The sequence below is a fragment of the Cheilinus undulatus genome, linkage group 17 (assembly GCF_018320785.1).
Source record: "Cheilinus undulatus linkage group 17, ASM1832078v1, whole genome shotgun sequence".
Taxonomy (NCBI): Eukaryota; Metazoa; Chordata; class Actinopteri; order Labriformes; family Labridae; genus Cheilinus; species Cheilinus undulatus.
The window spans coordinates 3,119,172-3,135,163 of NC_054881.1; the positions used below are offsets into that span (position 1 = coordinate 3,119,172).

General features: G+C 39.3%; 1 protein-coding gene across 5 annotated transcripts in view; it reads left to right on the top strand.

Annotated features, from left to right (window-relative positions):
• The first annotated feature begins 416 nt into the window (after positions 1 to 416).
• xrcc4 (X-ray repair complementing defective repair in Chinese hamster cells 4) overlaps positions 417 to 15,992 on the top strand; it is a 55,300-nt gene continuing 39,724 nt past the window's right edge. For all 5 annotated transcript variants that reach the window (XR_005993178.1, XR_005993179.1, XM_041810568.1 and 2 more), the window contains exons 1-3: positions 417 to 539; positions 7,028 to 7,171; positions 9,469 to 9,659. Coding sequence is in view for 3 of the 5 variants with exons in the window: in XM_041810568.1 (XP_041666502.1) it covers positions 7,030 to 7,171; positions 9,469 to 9,659 (333 nt within the window). In the remaining 2 variants the exon portion in view is untranslated. The remainder of the gene's footprint in view (positions 540 to 7,027; positions 7,172 to 9,468; positions 9,660 to 15,992) is intronic.

A 15,992-nucleotide genomic window follows, 5' to 3' on the forward strand; every position in this document is an offset into this window, starting at 1 on the left:
TTTTGTTGTTATTAAAACATTGCTAATTTAATAGTGTCATTTTATTATTATATGACATAAATAACTTCGTTGTATTATTTTATTACATATTCTATTTTACTTTATAAAATGTTTTTATAGCACGAATCTTTTTTTCATGTGCTTTTCAAGTGACAAAATATAACTACTTTTTCCCTTTTACAAATAATAAGTATTATTATTTTTCTGTAGTTGTTAATCATCCTTTTTTATTTATTTTAAAATGTTCGAAATAAAAACAAAAACAGTGACATTTATAATATTCTTATTAATATTCAATCTGGTGATTGTTTTATTAAGATTTTTCTTTAACAGCATTTTCCTCCGCTGATTATTTCGTCAGTTTGTTACTGGCTCAGTTTGTCCGCCTCTGCCTCTGATTGGCTCACAGGACTGATCAGCCGCGTCGCTCGGTGATGACGTAGAAGCTAACTTCTCCGCTGCAGCTCGGAGTTGACAAATTCTAATATTACCTTTAACCTCTCTAAACCCTCTCTGGGACCTGAGCAGTTATACTAAAGGTAAGCTAGAAACTGTCATGGTGTGTTTGGTGCTCCAGATATATCTGTGATCGTAAAGTTGGTCACGTGATAACTCCAGTCTCTCTGTTTACAAACAGCCAATGCTAACGTTAGCTAGTTAGCTCCTCTAGCTGTCTGTAGTTTTCTCCGGTAGTTTCTGTAGTCACTCCAGGTTTTTACTTTACAACAAACTCCCTCAGACGTTTGTCAGTGAATCGATCATGGATAAATGCAGACAGTGTCATTTATACGGAAATATAAACTTTGTTTATAACAGCAGATTAGAAATATTTACATCCTTAATTAGTTAAAAGTTCTTTATCCTCACTGTAAACCTGTTTTAAAGTTGAAGTTCTGGCATAATTGAAGCCTAACCTGACTTTAATAAATGTAAGTTTGATATGAACATATACTGGGAGTCATCGTGGTCATAAATTAATCATTGGTCTCATCTATAAATGTTTTTATTGAGGTGATTCCTACTGTGAGTTGGAACAGACGGGTAGACAGAGAAACCCTCACCATGGGCCACAAAACTACTGATTAACTTTATTTAAAAATGTTTCTTTAACTGTAAGGACTGTTTTTAAGTCGATAATAAATAGAGGAAAGTGTGAATTCGTTTTTTTTTAATGTAGAATAAAACAGAAGATACTTATTGTCAACTTTTTACAGGTGAAAGCAGAAATGTTCTTGACTTGTGTTTGAAAACTTCTCCCATTTAAACACAGGAGGACACAGAAATGTTTAAATAAATGTCAAATTTCTAATTCCCCCCCCTCCAAAATAAAACTCAGAGGTCAGTCAAAAAAAAAATCACCAATGAAAGTTTTTCAAAATGTATGATTCTTTAAAAAATAAACAAGTCAAACAATGATATTTCAATGATTGATAGCATTGTAAGTGTCAAAGTTTAGAAATATATGTTTTATAACACAGGTGCCTCACAGAGGAATTAATCCAACATAAAATGTGAGCAAACTCCAGCACAAAGCCCCAAACATCCAGATACAGTTCCTAATTTATCCAAGCAAATTACACAGTCTGCAGAAGATCGTCTGTCATTTTTATCAACAACAAGAAATTGGGTTCCCTGGATTTTTGCTATTTTTTCCATGACATCAATACAGATTTTGATATAATTAGATTTTTACTGGTATCATATCAAATTTGAAATATCTGTTATCATTGGTGATGAGCATTGAAATCTAGTACCAATGTATCACCAACACATCCAGTACCTATTGTACTGAATTACAAGACCGATTTTGGTGGCTCATTTCGGTACCTCCCCACCTCTTTGTGACCTGCATCACTCCAAGAACAGGCATGTAATGCATTACGTGAAGAAATCACACCTGTTTCCTTTACTTTTATTACCTCGGCCAAGGAGGTCATGTGATCGGCAGGGTTAGTTAGTTAGTTGGTTTGTTAGCAACATAACTCAAAAAAGTTGTGGATGGATTTTGATTAAATTTTCAGGAAATGTCAGAAATGGCATAAGAGGGAACTGATTACATGTTAGGACTGATCCGGATCACCGTCTGGATCCAGGAATTTTTTTAAGGATTCTTTACTATTAGGAGATAGGGCTAATGGTGGAGCTCTGCACTGTTACCACTTTACACCAGGAGATGGCGGACATGAGTAACTTCAATCCCAGCAGCATTTTTGGGTGTGTTTCTATTCAAAGTTTTGGAGTTTATAGAGTTTGAAAGACGCACGCCTGGTTGAGGAGACGAGTCGGAGTGTAACAGAGAGAAAGACAGCGAACTGTAGTGAGAATACTTACAATGCTGGGCAGAATAGAGGAATATTCACCCTCTGACATGACTTCCAGTTGTCCAGTGAGACTATAGGGGAGAATGTCAGTGCATCTGTTGGCACTAGCAGGCAATGCTTCCACCATTATAGTCCACACATAGCAAAGCCAATGCTTTGCCTCACCGTGTTTCCACCCCACCAGGGAGGGAGTAATCAATGAGTGCCGTGGTGGGGAGCAAATGGGGACAGATCCAGGAACTATTTAACGGGTTCTTCACTGTTGGGAGGATTCTTTATTGTTGGGAGATAGGGCTAATGGCGGAGGTCTGCGCTCTCTGAGTGCTTTTCTAGTTTTGTATTGACATATTAATTCTAAATCAGTTTTGACACTGAGACAGCTTTGATTCAGCTGTCGACTTTTAATACATTTTAAACTCTATAGTATGTCCGAGGCGCCGTTTGGGCGCCAGCACCATTTAAAAAGTGTCGATTTAGCACCGGAATTGAAAACTCAGTTATGACAACCTTTTCCCGAGCTCATGCTGCGGTTCATTGGCCTCAGAAGCTGGATGTGGAGCAAAAACTGAAAATAGATTGGAATTAAGGATAGTGGATTTTTGTAGATATCTGATACGCTGATTTTTACAAGTAAATTTTCCCATTCCAGTACTGATATATAAATATGTAATTGTAGTTCAGACCTAAAACTTTAGTCCTGAAAGCACACGTTAAAGTTGAGGAATGAGGATGAACAAAGAAAAACTGATGGTGGTTTGTTGTCCAGCCTAAAACTCCACAGACTTGTTGTAAATTCTGGTGATACTGATGATGACGTGATTGTACCTGTAAATGTTGAGTATAAACTTCACCCACATCCAGAATCTGAACTTTTCTCCGGGCTGTAGACACCCTAGAACATTAAAAAAGAGTCTTTTTTTGAGTTTCTTCGCCCGTGCGTGTATTCAGAGTGAAGCAGGTGGTGTTAAAGGATGTTGTTAAAGATGGAGCTGCTGTTGTGCTCTGCAGAAACATGTGTGGATGTTAGCATGCTGCTGTGGGCCGTCATTAGTATCACTAACTGAGCTTTGAGTTTTCTCTGCTCCTCTCTGCTCAGCCTGTACTTACACATAATGAGGGGTTGTGTATTAGAGCATTACAGTGCTTACAGAGCAGTGATAACATGTTTGTATGGAGCTGGACTCATCATTTTCACTTTGGTCATTACACGACCAAACGGCACTGGAGGAAAACCCGTGGTTAACAATTACATAACTCTGGGTCTACCATCAGCTCTGAGCATGTTTCACTGGAGAGAATCCAGAGAACAAATCAATGTAGAGTAAGGCGACTGTTTTCTACACATGTACAGGTACCGTTTGGTTTTACTTTGAAAAAAATCAGGAAAAATAAAAAACAGAGCTGGCTGCTTTCAAAGTCCCAGAACCCAGACGTTACTGTTGAAATAGCTGCCAGGCTTTTGAAACAATTCTTCCCTGATTTTAGACAAGACTTACACGAAAAGTTGGTCAATTTTTGTTTCTGATACTAAAGCTGTAAATAAATGCAAATACAGTAATAATTAATCTTCAAACCGGGAAAGGCCCTGTCTGTTGTCAGAGTTCTAGTTTCATTTTATTCTAACTTCACTTGTATTTGCAGTAATTTTTACCCAATATTGTAATTTAATATTCGATTATTTCTTAAGCTCCTCATCTTGTGTATTTCCTAGGACAGAGTACTAGGGCCACACGAAGAGAAAAAAAATTAGAGAATTACTTTTTTTTTCTTTGGCATTACGAGAATAAAGTCATAATATTATGAGAAAAATATTAATATTAATATTACTAATTTTTCTCATAATTTTACAACCTTTCCTCTCGTAATATTATGACTTTATTCTTGTAATATTACGACTTTTTTCTCGTAATATTACAACTTTTTTTCTCATAGTATTACAAGTTTTTCCTTGTAATATTATGACTTTATTCTCGTAATGTAAAAAAAAATGTTTGTTTTTTTTTTTTTTTTCCCTTCGTGTGGCCCTAATACTCCATTGTAAATTTCCAACAAAAACAAGCAGAAAGTCCTTCGATAACCAACCCAATATTAGATTAAACTAGAAAAGCACTCAGAGAGTGCAGACCTCCACCAATAGCCCTATCTCCCAACAATAAAGAATCCTTTTAAAACATTTCTGGATCCAGATGGAGATCTGGATCACTCCCAAAATCTAATTCGCTGATTACTCCCTCCCTGGTGGGGTGGAAACACAGTGAGGCAAAGCATTGGCTTTGCTATGTGTGGACTGTCATGGTGGAAGCATTGCCTGCCGGTGCCAGCAGATACACTGACAGTCTCACCCATGGTCTCACTGGATGACTGGAAGTCATGTCAGAGGATGAATATTCCTCTATTCCTCCCAGCATTGTGAGTATTCTCGCTACAATTCGCTGTCTTTCTCTCTGTTACACTCCGACTCGTCTCCTCAACCGGCCGTGCGTCTTTCAAACTCTGTAATCTCCAAAACTTTGAATAGAAGCACACCCAAAAATGCCGCTGGGATTGAAGTTACTCATGTCCGCCATCTCCTGGTGTAAAGTGGTAACAACAGTAGAAAAGCACCCGGAGAGTGCAGACCTCCGCCATTAGCTGACATTTCCTGAAAATTTCATCAAAATGCATCCATAACTTTTTGAGTCAAGTTGCAAACAAACTAACTAACAAACCCTGTCGATCACATAACCTCCTTAGCGGAGGTAACTAGGGCTGGACAATTATGAAAAAATATCTAGGCCAAATGATTTTGACTCATTTTGCAAATTTTACATGAACTGTTGTATTAAATGGAGTGATAATTTTGATATAATTCTCATATTTAACAAGAAAAAACATACAAAAATAAAGAAAAAAGGAATTTTCTGTGCACTATTCTAAAAACATGCCACTGAAATGATTGCATGATATGTACTGCATAATTACTCTGGTGCAAAAAAAAACTTTTAAACTGATATTTTGTCACAAATTTCATGTTAAAGAAATATAGCTGCAGTGTTTTACCTTACTTTTGCACAGCTTGCATATTGCATGTTCAGCTCCTAACTCTCTGGTGTCTGAAGCCCTGAAGTAACCCGGTGTCTCTGCAATGATAGACTTCCTTTGCACGCTGGTTTGTTTTGAGCTGAAGCTTTTTTCTAGCATTGTTTAAAGCAGCTGAAAATAATGGTGAGTGTGTTGGTCACAATATCAAAATCTTTAACTCTGATATGATTCTAGTATCTAAACCTCTCTGATACCACAGTTATAAAGATGGAAGTCCTGGCCATCCAATAATTGAATAATTTCTTGTTTTTAATGACTAAAAACTCCACGCAGGAACATTTCCAATGTTTTGTGCAATTTTGGTGCAGCACGGGAGTTGGCCTGCTACTCTCCCTAAAGTATAACTGATAACTACTCCAGGTTGATGATAGCAAGCTAAGTCAACTAACTAGTAAATTAGCCATGCATGCTGATGTTTGCAGCTGGCTTTGCAGCACCTTTCCTTCAGTATCTGTGCTTTGAGAAAGTTCCTGAAAAGACTCTTTGTATGTGTTTAACCACAGCTCCTTGTACAGTTGCTAAACTTTGATTATGTAACTGCTGTTTGGGGGAGCTGTCATTACTTTATCAGATTATTGGAAGGGGTTTTATAATTGAATGCTTCATCTCTCCTCTATGTTCCAGCTCTAAACCAGCTAACTACAGGCATGCTGTGTGGTTGTTTTGTCTCCTGGGGGGCTCTGAGATCTCTCTAGGCCAGGCCTTATGAGGTCTCAGATGGTTTGCAGATCCATTCTCCCCTCAGACCTTCAATGTGTCTTCTGTTCTCTATGAAACAAACACTCTGCCCCCCTGCGCTCACAGGATCGTCCTGGGAGAGTTAAAGAAGCTGTGAAAGCAGAGAAACTCTCCTGAGGTTTCTGCTTCTGTTCGCAGCTGTGAAAGGATGGTTTGAAGAGCAGAGGTGAAGTGTTCGCTGGCACGTGAATCAGGCTGTGACACATGCCAGGAAAATGATGAGAACAGCTGTGCATTTTTTGACAGATTGTCATCACAGATAAGGAAATACAGCTAACACAAACGCTGACATTTTAGGATTTCTCTGTTTTTTCATGCCTCTGAACCAGTGATGCATTATGGGGGGAAAGTATTTTCAGGCTCACGCCATTCTTTTGATTGTGATAACCTCGCAAAGCTGATGGATTGTCCAGATTCCATGCCTGTCATCAGGTAGATCCATCTTTCAAAGCATTTCTGGATGCTGGCCACTCCTGGGAAGGTTCACTTCTGTTCACAATTTTCCCCATTTGTGGGTAATGGCTCTCACTATGGTTGGCTGGAGTTTCAAGCCTTAGATGTCTTTCCAGACTGGTAGATATCAGTGACTTTGTTCTTTAGATGGCTCCATGATGTGTTGGAGATCTTTTAGCCTACTTCACTTTGTCAGACCGGTTCTATTTAAGGGATTTCTGGACTCAGCAGGTCTGGTAAGAATCAGGCCTGGGTGTGGCTAAACTCAGCTCTTCAAAACATGTGGTCAATCAAAGTTAATTCATGATTTATCAAGGGGGCGCAGTGACCTTTTCCCAGCACTGTTATGACATTTCTTGGATCTAAGAGGAAAGAATCATAGCACCATTTGTCAGAAGAATAATCTCTTTCTGTTGTGTGTTTCTATCCTGCAGGGATGCACGTGTCAGTGCGGGAAGTCCTCATCCCTTCAGATCCTGACTCCTCCTACTTCCTGCGAGTGGACTGGAGGGGGCGGGACTTAGGTTCAGGCTTCCAGTTGCTGCTGACTGATGGACAGGACGCTTGGAGAGGAGACGGTAAAAATGTCCCCCAGCATGACCTCACAAGTCTGCATGTCGTGTTTTAACGGGACAGATTTATGCTCACCTGATACCTGGATGACCTCACCTGTCTGACCACACACACCTTCACACACCTTTCTCTTCACCTGGGAGGATTTAAGGGTGCTGTCATTGACCTTTAGCTGCTCGGACAGATTCCCCAACATGAAGATTTATAGTTTTTACCAACATCAGCCAGAATTAAATCCTCCAGACGACTCTCAAATAAAAATATTCACATTTGAATCATCACTCAGGGTTTCACTTCATGGACTTTTCTCAACATTCCCTTAAATCTAATGGGTGAATTACTTGTTAGTGAAAGGTGTTTTATAACAAAACCTCATGTCGTCACTGTTGTAAAAACCAGCTGTCCTTTCCTTTCGACCCCATGACTGCCCACAGAGTTGTCTGGGCCCCTGAAAAACCAGAGAATGTCCCTCCCCAGCTGTGATTAATCGATATCAATGTGTGTTGATCAGTAGCGCTGGTGCTAGCATCCTGGCTAAAAAATTCTTCATTTTGGAGCTGAAAGTGTTTCAAGCTGACAACTTATTTACTCCTGCCACTTTTTAACACTTTTTCATCACTGTTTTCGACCATGTTTGCCACTTTAAACCCTTACAGAAGCTTTATGCATTTTTTGGCCTCTGTAACACATTGTTACCACTTTTAACCTATGTTTGGTGAATTTTAACCTTTTTCCCAATATTTCCTACCCATGTTTGCCACTGTTTGTCTTTCTTTCTCCATGTTTGCTGCTAACGTCCTATTTTTGCCTCTTTCTAACAGGTTTTCACCATTTTCCATCCCATTTTTGTCCCTTTTTGCCCTGCATAGCCTGTTTTGCTATCCCATTATTGTCTCTTTTTAACATTCTGTCACTGATCTCCCAATTCTGTCTTGTTTATTTTTGCCCCTTTTTAACCACTTTTTACTATTTTTCCAAGCCTGTTTTAACCCTTTATCTTGCTTAGCCCATTTCTTTTTGCTGCCATCGAATTTTTGTCCCTTTTATCTCATTTTCCCTGATTTTAGCCCTTTTTTCAACTTTAACCAATTTATCCCTTTTTGTTAACTGCTGGTAATGATTTTTCTGCTGTTTGTATTTTTCTTAGCCCATTTTTTCTAATAAAAACCTAATTTCAGCTTTATTGATAATTTTGGCCAATGTAACATAAACTTTTTTTTTTTACACTTTTTAACCACTTTTCACCATTTTCCCACCCATGTTTCCCACTTTTTGCCTTTCTTCGTCCATTTTTTGCTGCCAATCTTCTACTTTTGCCACTTTTAATTGCTTTTAACCCTTTTTCCCCATCACATTTTTTGCTACTTTTTAACAACTTTTCACCATTTCTCTTTCCCCTTTTTGACTTCCTTAGCCCATTTTGCCACTTTTAACCTATTTTTACCACTCTATAACTGCTTTTCACCATTATATTTCCCCTTTTGGTCTTCCTTAGCCCATTTTTTCCACTTTTAACCTATTTTTACCACTCTATAACTGCTTTTCACCATTATCTTTCCCCTTTTTGTCTTCCTTAACCCATTTTTTCCACTTTTAACCCATTTTTACCACTCTATTACTGCTTTTCACCATTGTTTTCAGCTGATTTTCAGCTTTTTTTGTCCTCTTTTTGCAGTGAATAAAATATTTCTCCCTTGAAAGGTATATCAGTTCCTTCTACTTATTCTCTGGCATCCTGGCATTTGTGCTCATTATGTTAAAATTACCAAAAACGGACTATGATTTGCTGATCTCCATGGGCTCCACATTTAGCTTGGCCCCAGAACGCTCCCCCCTTCATCCCCCTGCTAGACCCATGGCTTTACTTCCACTGTCTGACATTCTCAAAACTCACGTTTACCTCAGATTTAACCACCAGGTGAAAATAGGTGAAAATAGGTGGGATGAAAATTGATATAAACTGACAATAATGGGCTTATCAGATTGTGACATGTGGCTTAAAAAGTAGTAAATGGGGTTAATAGTGGCACTAATGGGTCAACAGAGCCAACAGTAGGCAGAGAGTTGCAAGATTTGGTTTAAAACAGGCAGAAAAAAGTGGTGGAAGTGGTTTAAAATGAACAACAGATGGGTTCTAAGTGGCAAAAATGTGTTAAAATTGATAATATTGTTGGGAAAAAGTGATGAAAACAGGCTTAAATTTAATAAACTCACGTTTACCTCAGATTTAACAAAGGTGTTATATCTAGTTTATCCTCGTTTCCTTTCTTCATCATTCTCATTCAGACTTCTGTTTTCACAGTCAGTGATGCAGTGGTGCGCGAGGAGGCGGAGGAGCTGGAGATGCAGACAGAGCGGTACATCCAGGACCTCCAGCAGGCTCTGACAGAGACGGAAACGTTGTCCACGTTCAGCTTCAGCCTGACGCCGTCTCCTCCTGACCGCAGCTCCAGCGTGACGCTGGCGTATGAGAAGGTTCAGAAGGACATCTCTGTGAGTGAAGCTTCAGTGTCATTCTCTGATATTTGCTCCTGCTGATGTGTTTGTTGGTGTTTCCCTCCAGTCAAAGGGTTAAATAAAGAATGTGGCTGAGTGTTTGGACTTCTCAGGATAATCATTAAAAGTGTGAGATAGACGTTAAATGTTTAAGTCATGCTCCTAATGTGTTGGTGTTCACATGACGTCAGCGCCGCCTGGACCGTGGATACCAGCGTCACCGCTCCGTCTTTAATCCCCCTCTGATGTTTTAAAGCTCCAGAGGAAAACATGTTTGTATTCCTGACGGAGTGCAGGAAGTGATGAATAATGTGTGAAAGCGGAGTCATTCCTCACCTTCAGCTGCTGATGTTATTCTAGAAACTTCTTCTAGCTGACCTTAGAGAACAGTATCCATGTGCTCTGCATGTGTGGTAGATTACTAAACAGCTTAGACTTCACTTCTTCGTTTTGCCCTCTGATTGAATAATCAGCAGGTTATAAATCAATAAGTCTGCGTCATTTCTCCTCACAGCTGTGGATAAATGTTAACAGATCTTCAGCTTTGGTTTTAACTGAGTCATAAGGCTGTAAATATGAATACAATAGTCATTCTCCTCCCAGCTCCAGCTGTTTTGACAAGCTTAAATTTGTTTTCTCATCAAAAGTTGTAATTTTTTTACGCTAGCTTTTATCCAGAGCTGTATTTTTCACATATTTTTTTGTCTGGATGACTAGTAGGCAGGGATGGGAATTGCATGCAAAGGCCCTGTTTACACTGCACTAGCACCCATTTTCTGTAGAACACCAGTTCTCATCATGTCTTTGTTGCAAAAATGCTAAGATTAAGCTGTTTTCATCCCGCAGAATAATTTAACTTTAGAAAACTGAAGCACTCATCAATGTCTCTTCTCCTTCACTGGCCAATCAAACAGCTTTATCATCAAAAATATCAGGAGAATACTAGTATAGTGATGTATAGCATAACAGGACCTGAAATCCTGCCCTTGATTTGTCCCATGGGGGGGGACGAGTTTTTGGAAGCTCAAACACACAACAGCTAGTTTTTATCTTTCTGTAAAAGACAGACTGAATGCCTTCAAACTAGGCTATGAAGCCCACATTTGGCCCCGCCCAGATTAACGCCTTGTCCACATGGAGACAAAAGCGATATATATTTCTGTTTGGTTTTGAAAACATTTTCCGTAAATATGGAATCATTTCAGGAAATGCCCCTGTAAGCAAGGAAACACTGGAAATGACTGAAACTGCTGTAGTGTATATGCGAAGCCTGTAAGTGGCGCTGTAACGCTGCCGCGGAAATGCACCAAAAGAGAGAAGAAGATTATGAAGCATGCATATAAAGCTTTTGCGCCGTACGCTGTCTGGTGTATGCTGTTCTTGATGACTATTTGTTGTTCTCAGTGGTGGTAAAGGAGCATCAGATTTGGCTGTTAAAGCCATAATAAGCTCAGCAGCTTCTGCAGCAGGAACACAACCCTGTATATTATACACTGTATATTAGAAAAATAAATAAATAAAGGAACACAACCGTGTAACCCGCCATTGTTGTTTTGGTTTGTCCACAAAGAGAAGCTTTTGCATATCCTCCTGAATTTGTCTCGGTGTGGAAGGGGCCTAAACCCAGCCAGGAAACGGGCTAAAGTCTTTCTGACCATCTAAATCCGGAATTCAGTCACTTAAAACAAAAAATAATAAAAAATAAGGCTGTGTTTGGTACCCTATTTCTTTGTTGTAACAATGCTTCTTGGTAATAAATCTTATACCGTTGGAAAGCCTGTTTGTTACCCTTTTAAATGATGCCACATTTGTAAGGATCATGCATTTGTGGGATGAGCAGCAGAGCTGAGTATGTGGGTTGCGCCCATGAAAAATGTACCAAATCTTCTCTGCCAATGCCAAACAGCTGATTCTGCCATTGACTCTTGTTTGGTGTTTGGTGGTTTGGATGATTGGAGTCTGAAGAAACAAGAGATATTGGCAATTTAACAATTTATTCATTTAACAAATAGGAGCATCAGTAGTGTGTGGAAAAACCATACACAGCCACAACAGCCTGGCTCCTCCTCCTCATGCTGGTCACCAGCCTGGTCACACACTGCTGTGGGATGGCATCCCATTCTTCAACCAGCATTTGTCGCAAGTCAGCCAACATGGTTGTGTTGGTCACTCTGGCACCAACAGCACAACCAAGCTGATCCCACAAGTGTTCAATGGGGTTAAAGGTCAGGACTGCTGGCAGGCCATAACCCCGCTCTGTGGTGGTGAGTGTTGTCATCTTGGAGGATAGAGTTCTTGCAGACAGGGTGAGATAACAGTATTCTTGGGGTGCTGTCTTTTTGGGACGCCCACTTCTCGGCCTGTCTCTGACATTCCCCGTTATATGGAACTTGGCCTTCAGTTTGGAGATGGTACTAAGGTTCACTCTAAACAATGCCGCAACTTGGTTTTGTGAAACTCCAGCTTGAAGTCGCCCAACCGACGGGCCCTATCCAGATCAGTCAAACATGCCGATTCTTGAAGCAGACATCTACTGACCACTGTAGCAGGGCCCATGCTCACAGGTGCTGCCAATCAGGCACCTGACTGGCAGCACCTGGGGGTACCAGAAGCTCAAAACAAGAGTCACCAGCAACAGCAACATAAAAAGTGGGATTAAAAAGTGACTAAGATGGCGTTAAAGTGGCAACAATAGGTGGAAATGAAAATAGGTGGGATGAAAATTGATATAAACTGACAATAATGGGCATATCAGATTGTGACATGTGGCTTAAAAAGTAGTAAATGGGGTTAATAGTGGCACTAATGGGTCAACAGAGCCAACAGTAGGCAGAGAGTTGCAAGATTTGGTTTAAAACAGGCAGAAAAAAGTGGTGGAAGTGGTTTAAAATGAACAACAGATGGGTTCTAAGTGGCAAAAATGTGTTAAAATTGATAATATTGTTGGGAAAAAGTGATGAAAACAGGCTTAAATTTGTCAAAATCGGTGTAAGTGGCAACAGTGTAAATTAAAGAAATATTCTTAATTTTTTTAAGGTGTCTGGGGACCCACTCTCAGTGTCTTGCAACCCCCAATGGAGGCCCGACCCCAAGGTTGAGAACCCCTGCTATAAGCAACCTACTTTACCTGATTATGCAGGCGTACATTTGCTAATATTCAAAGCTGTTATATGATCTAAACGGCTGATTTGTACAGTTGATGTATTGGCAGTACGTATGAGCAGTTTTACATTTTCCAACACAGATATTCAACTGCAGCTTGTGTCGCTGTTGTTTCAATAATTCTGCTGTTGTACTCTCGGTATTTTTGTACTTATTCCCTTGTATTTGTCTGCACTGTTTGGGTTTTGTGAGAAAACAGAGGAGAGCTTAGGAGACTGATGTGAAGCAACCTCCTGAATAATCGGTTTTCAGAGGTCAGCTACGTGAACAAATCCACTCATGATGGAGACACAACCCTCCGTTGCCATGGCGTTTATGACCGAATGGAAAGCCAGTGTGCGTCTGTTGCAGCCGAGAGGAAATGAATCGATGCTTCTGTTCTGAAAAAAACGAGAGTTAGAAACAGAGGATTTACAGAAGTGTTCTGGGTGTTTCTCTTGCAACATATAAAAACAGGCAGTAATTCATCTGTCATAAAGTTATGAGTCATAATGAAAGGGCTGTGTCTAATGCCTGCTCATTCCCCTCTAATCTCAGCTCCTGTTCATGCTACAAAACACCAAAAGAGCCTGACACAGGCGCACAGGTGTTACCTGCAGGGTTAGCATACCAAACATTGTAGCTCTCTAAACACGCTCTGCACTGACGCTCAGCTCAGAGAAGAAGACTTGTCCTCGTGTGACTCTCAGACTTTTGGTTTTAATGATGTTTTCTGTTCCACAAATGTTTGCTATCAGTGAATCGTCTGATTCTAATTAACAGATTTTAAAGCTCATTCTCACAACTGGTACAGTATTGTGTGGAGTAATGACAGTCAGATGGGCACAGTGATTGCATAATAATCTCAGGATTCATTGTTCAAACATCCTTCTCTTTGAATTCAGCTGAATATCTTAATTACCCAGCAGAGCCAGGAATGGTCTAAAAACAGCTGAAGCAGCAAAAGAACATAAAGCCTTTGTTAAATGGTGTTGCAAAACATCACTGTAGCAACAACAACTTTTTTTGTATGGAAATAAGTCTAGAAGTCTCCAGTAGCACTGGCAGCTCTGTGAGGCTGCACTAAATGCTAATATTAGCATGCTAACTGTGATGCTAACACGTAGGTAAATGTTTGAAACACTTTACTTCAGATTTTAGCTTGCATTCTTTAGATCAGGGGTTCTCAACGTTGGGGTCCGGACCCCATTAGGGATCGAGAGACATTGACATGGGGTCTACAGGGGCCTTAAATTGCACTGTTGCCACTTTACACCAGTTTTGCTAAATTTGAACACATTTTTGCCACTTAAAACCCATCTTTTTCTAAATTTTGAAACCCTTTCCATCACTTTTTCAGCCTGTTTTTGCCACTTCTAAACCAAGTCCTGCCACTCTACGCCTATTGTTGGCTCTGTTGCCCCATTATTGCCACTATTAACCCCTCTTTACCACTTTTTACGCCACATTTCACATTTTGATATGCCCAAATTTTTCCAGTTTAACCCATTTCTTCCAATTTCTACCTCATCTAACCTTGTTGGCCAGTTTATATGAATTTTTCATCCCATTTCACCAAATTTCCAGCGATTTTTGGCACTTTAACACCATTTCAGCCACTTTTTAATCCCCCTTTACCACTTAAAATGCCCTTTTTTGGTTATTTTTGCCACTTTTATCTAATTTTGGCATTTGCAGCCCATTTCTGCTCTCTTAATGTCCAATTTCACCAATTTTCCCACCATTTTTTTGCCATTATTAACCCATATTAGCTATTTTTAAAGTATCTTAATTCTGTTTTTACCAAAAGTGTTTGCATTTTTAAGAGGGCCACTTAGTGCACAAATGAATTAAAAAGCTATTTTTTCTTTGATAAGCATATACCACAGCTTAACTTTACAATGGACCATGATTTTTCTGCCCCCCAACTTGGCTGGGTTCCAGAAAGCTCTCCCATTTCCCCCCCGATGGACGGCCTTGTCTCCACATGGCTAGAATGTTCATGGCTGTGTTCAACCACCTTCAGGTACAGTGGGGGTCCTCAGTCTCTGGCACCTTTATTTTGGGGGTCTTGGGCCGAAAAGGTCGAGAACCCCTGCTTTAGATTATTGTGGCGCTAAATAAAGTTGTACCAATTCATCCTGACAGGAACATGATCATCAGATCAGCATTTTATCACATCCATTCAGTTCATAGCTGTTTGGTGATGAGAGCAATGAGAGGCAAACAGGATACGACAACGGCAGCTACCATTGACCGCTACGTGGAGCTGCAGCATCAGGCAATGTTCTCTTTCTTCAAAACCACGCATGTGTACATCACCTAAAATTACAGAAATCAATTTATACTCATGGACAAAAGTATTAGCACCACTGGAATTTTTCCAGAAAATACACCATTTCTCCCAGAAATTGTTGCAATTACATGTTTTTGGTATACACATGTTTATTACCTGTATGTGCATTGGATGTTCAACTTTATTATTTTGACATTTTATTATCATATTTTGACATTTTAAAACGTATAACTTTGACAGTTCATCACATATTTTGACCTTTCAATGTATTATTTTGACTATCTCATATTTTTAACATTTTCAATTTTATTATTTTGACATTTTTTATTATATTTTGACATTTTCCAATGTATTATTTGACAATTCATCTCATATTTTGACATTTTCAATTTTTTATTTGAACTTTTATCTCATAGTTTGACCTTTCAATGTATTATTTTGACTTTTATCTCATATTTCGGTGTTTTTATTATTTTGACTATCTCATATCGGGCATTTTCAATTTTATTATTTAGAAAGTTTTTTTTATCATATTTTGACATTTTCCAATGTATCATTGTGTGAGTTCATGACATATTTCGACCTTTGCAATTTAGTATTTTGACTTTTATTTCATATTTTGACCTTTTCATCTCCTACCTTTGATGTTTAATCCCAAAGTTTGAACTTTTAAGACCACAATTTAAAATTTTAGCTCATAGTTTCACCTTTAAATCTTTAAATGTTGACCCTGTTAGGCCCTGGGGTTTGAGCTGAATTCAGAATCCGGCCCCTGCTGTGATTGAGTCTGACACCCTTGTCCTAGACCATTAATTGTAAACACCAAACATGTTTGATTTTCATGTTTTTTGGTCCAACTGCACTCCGTGGTGTCATAAATTTGTCTTCCATTT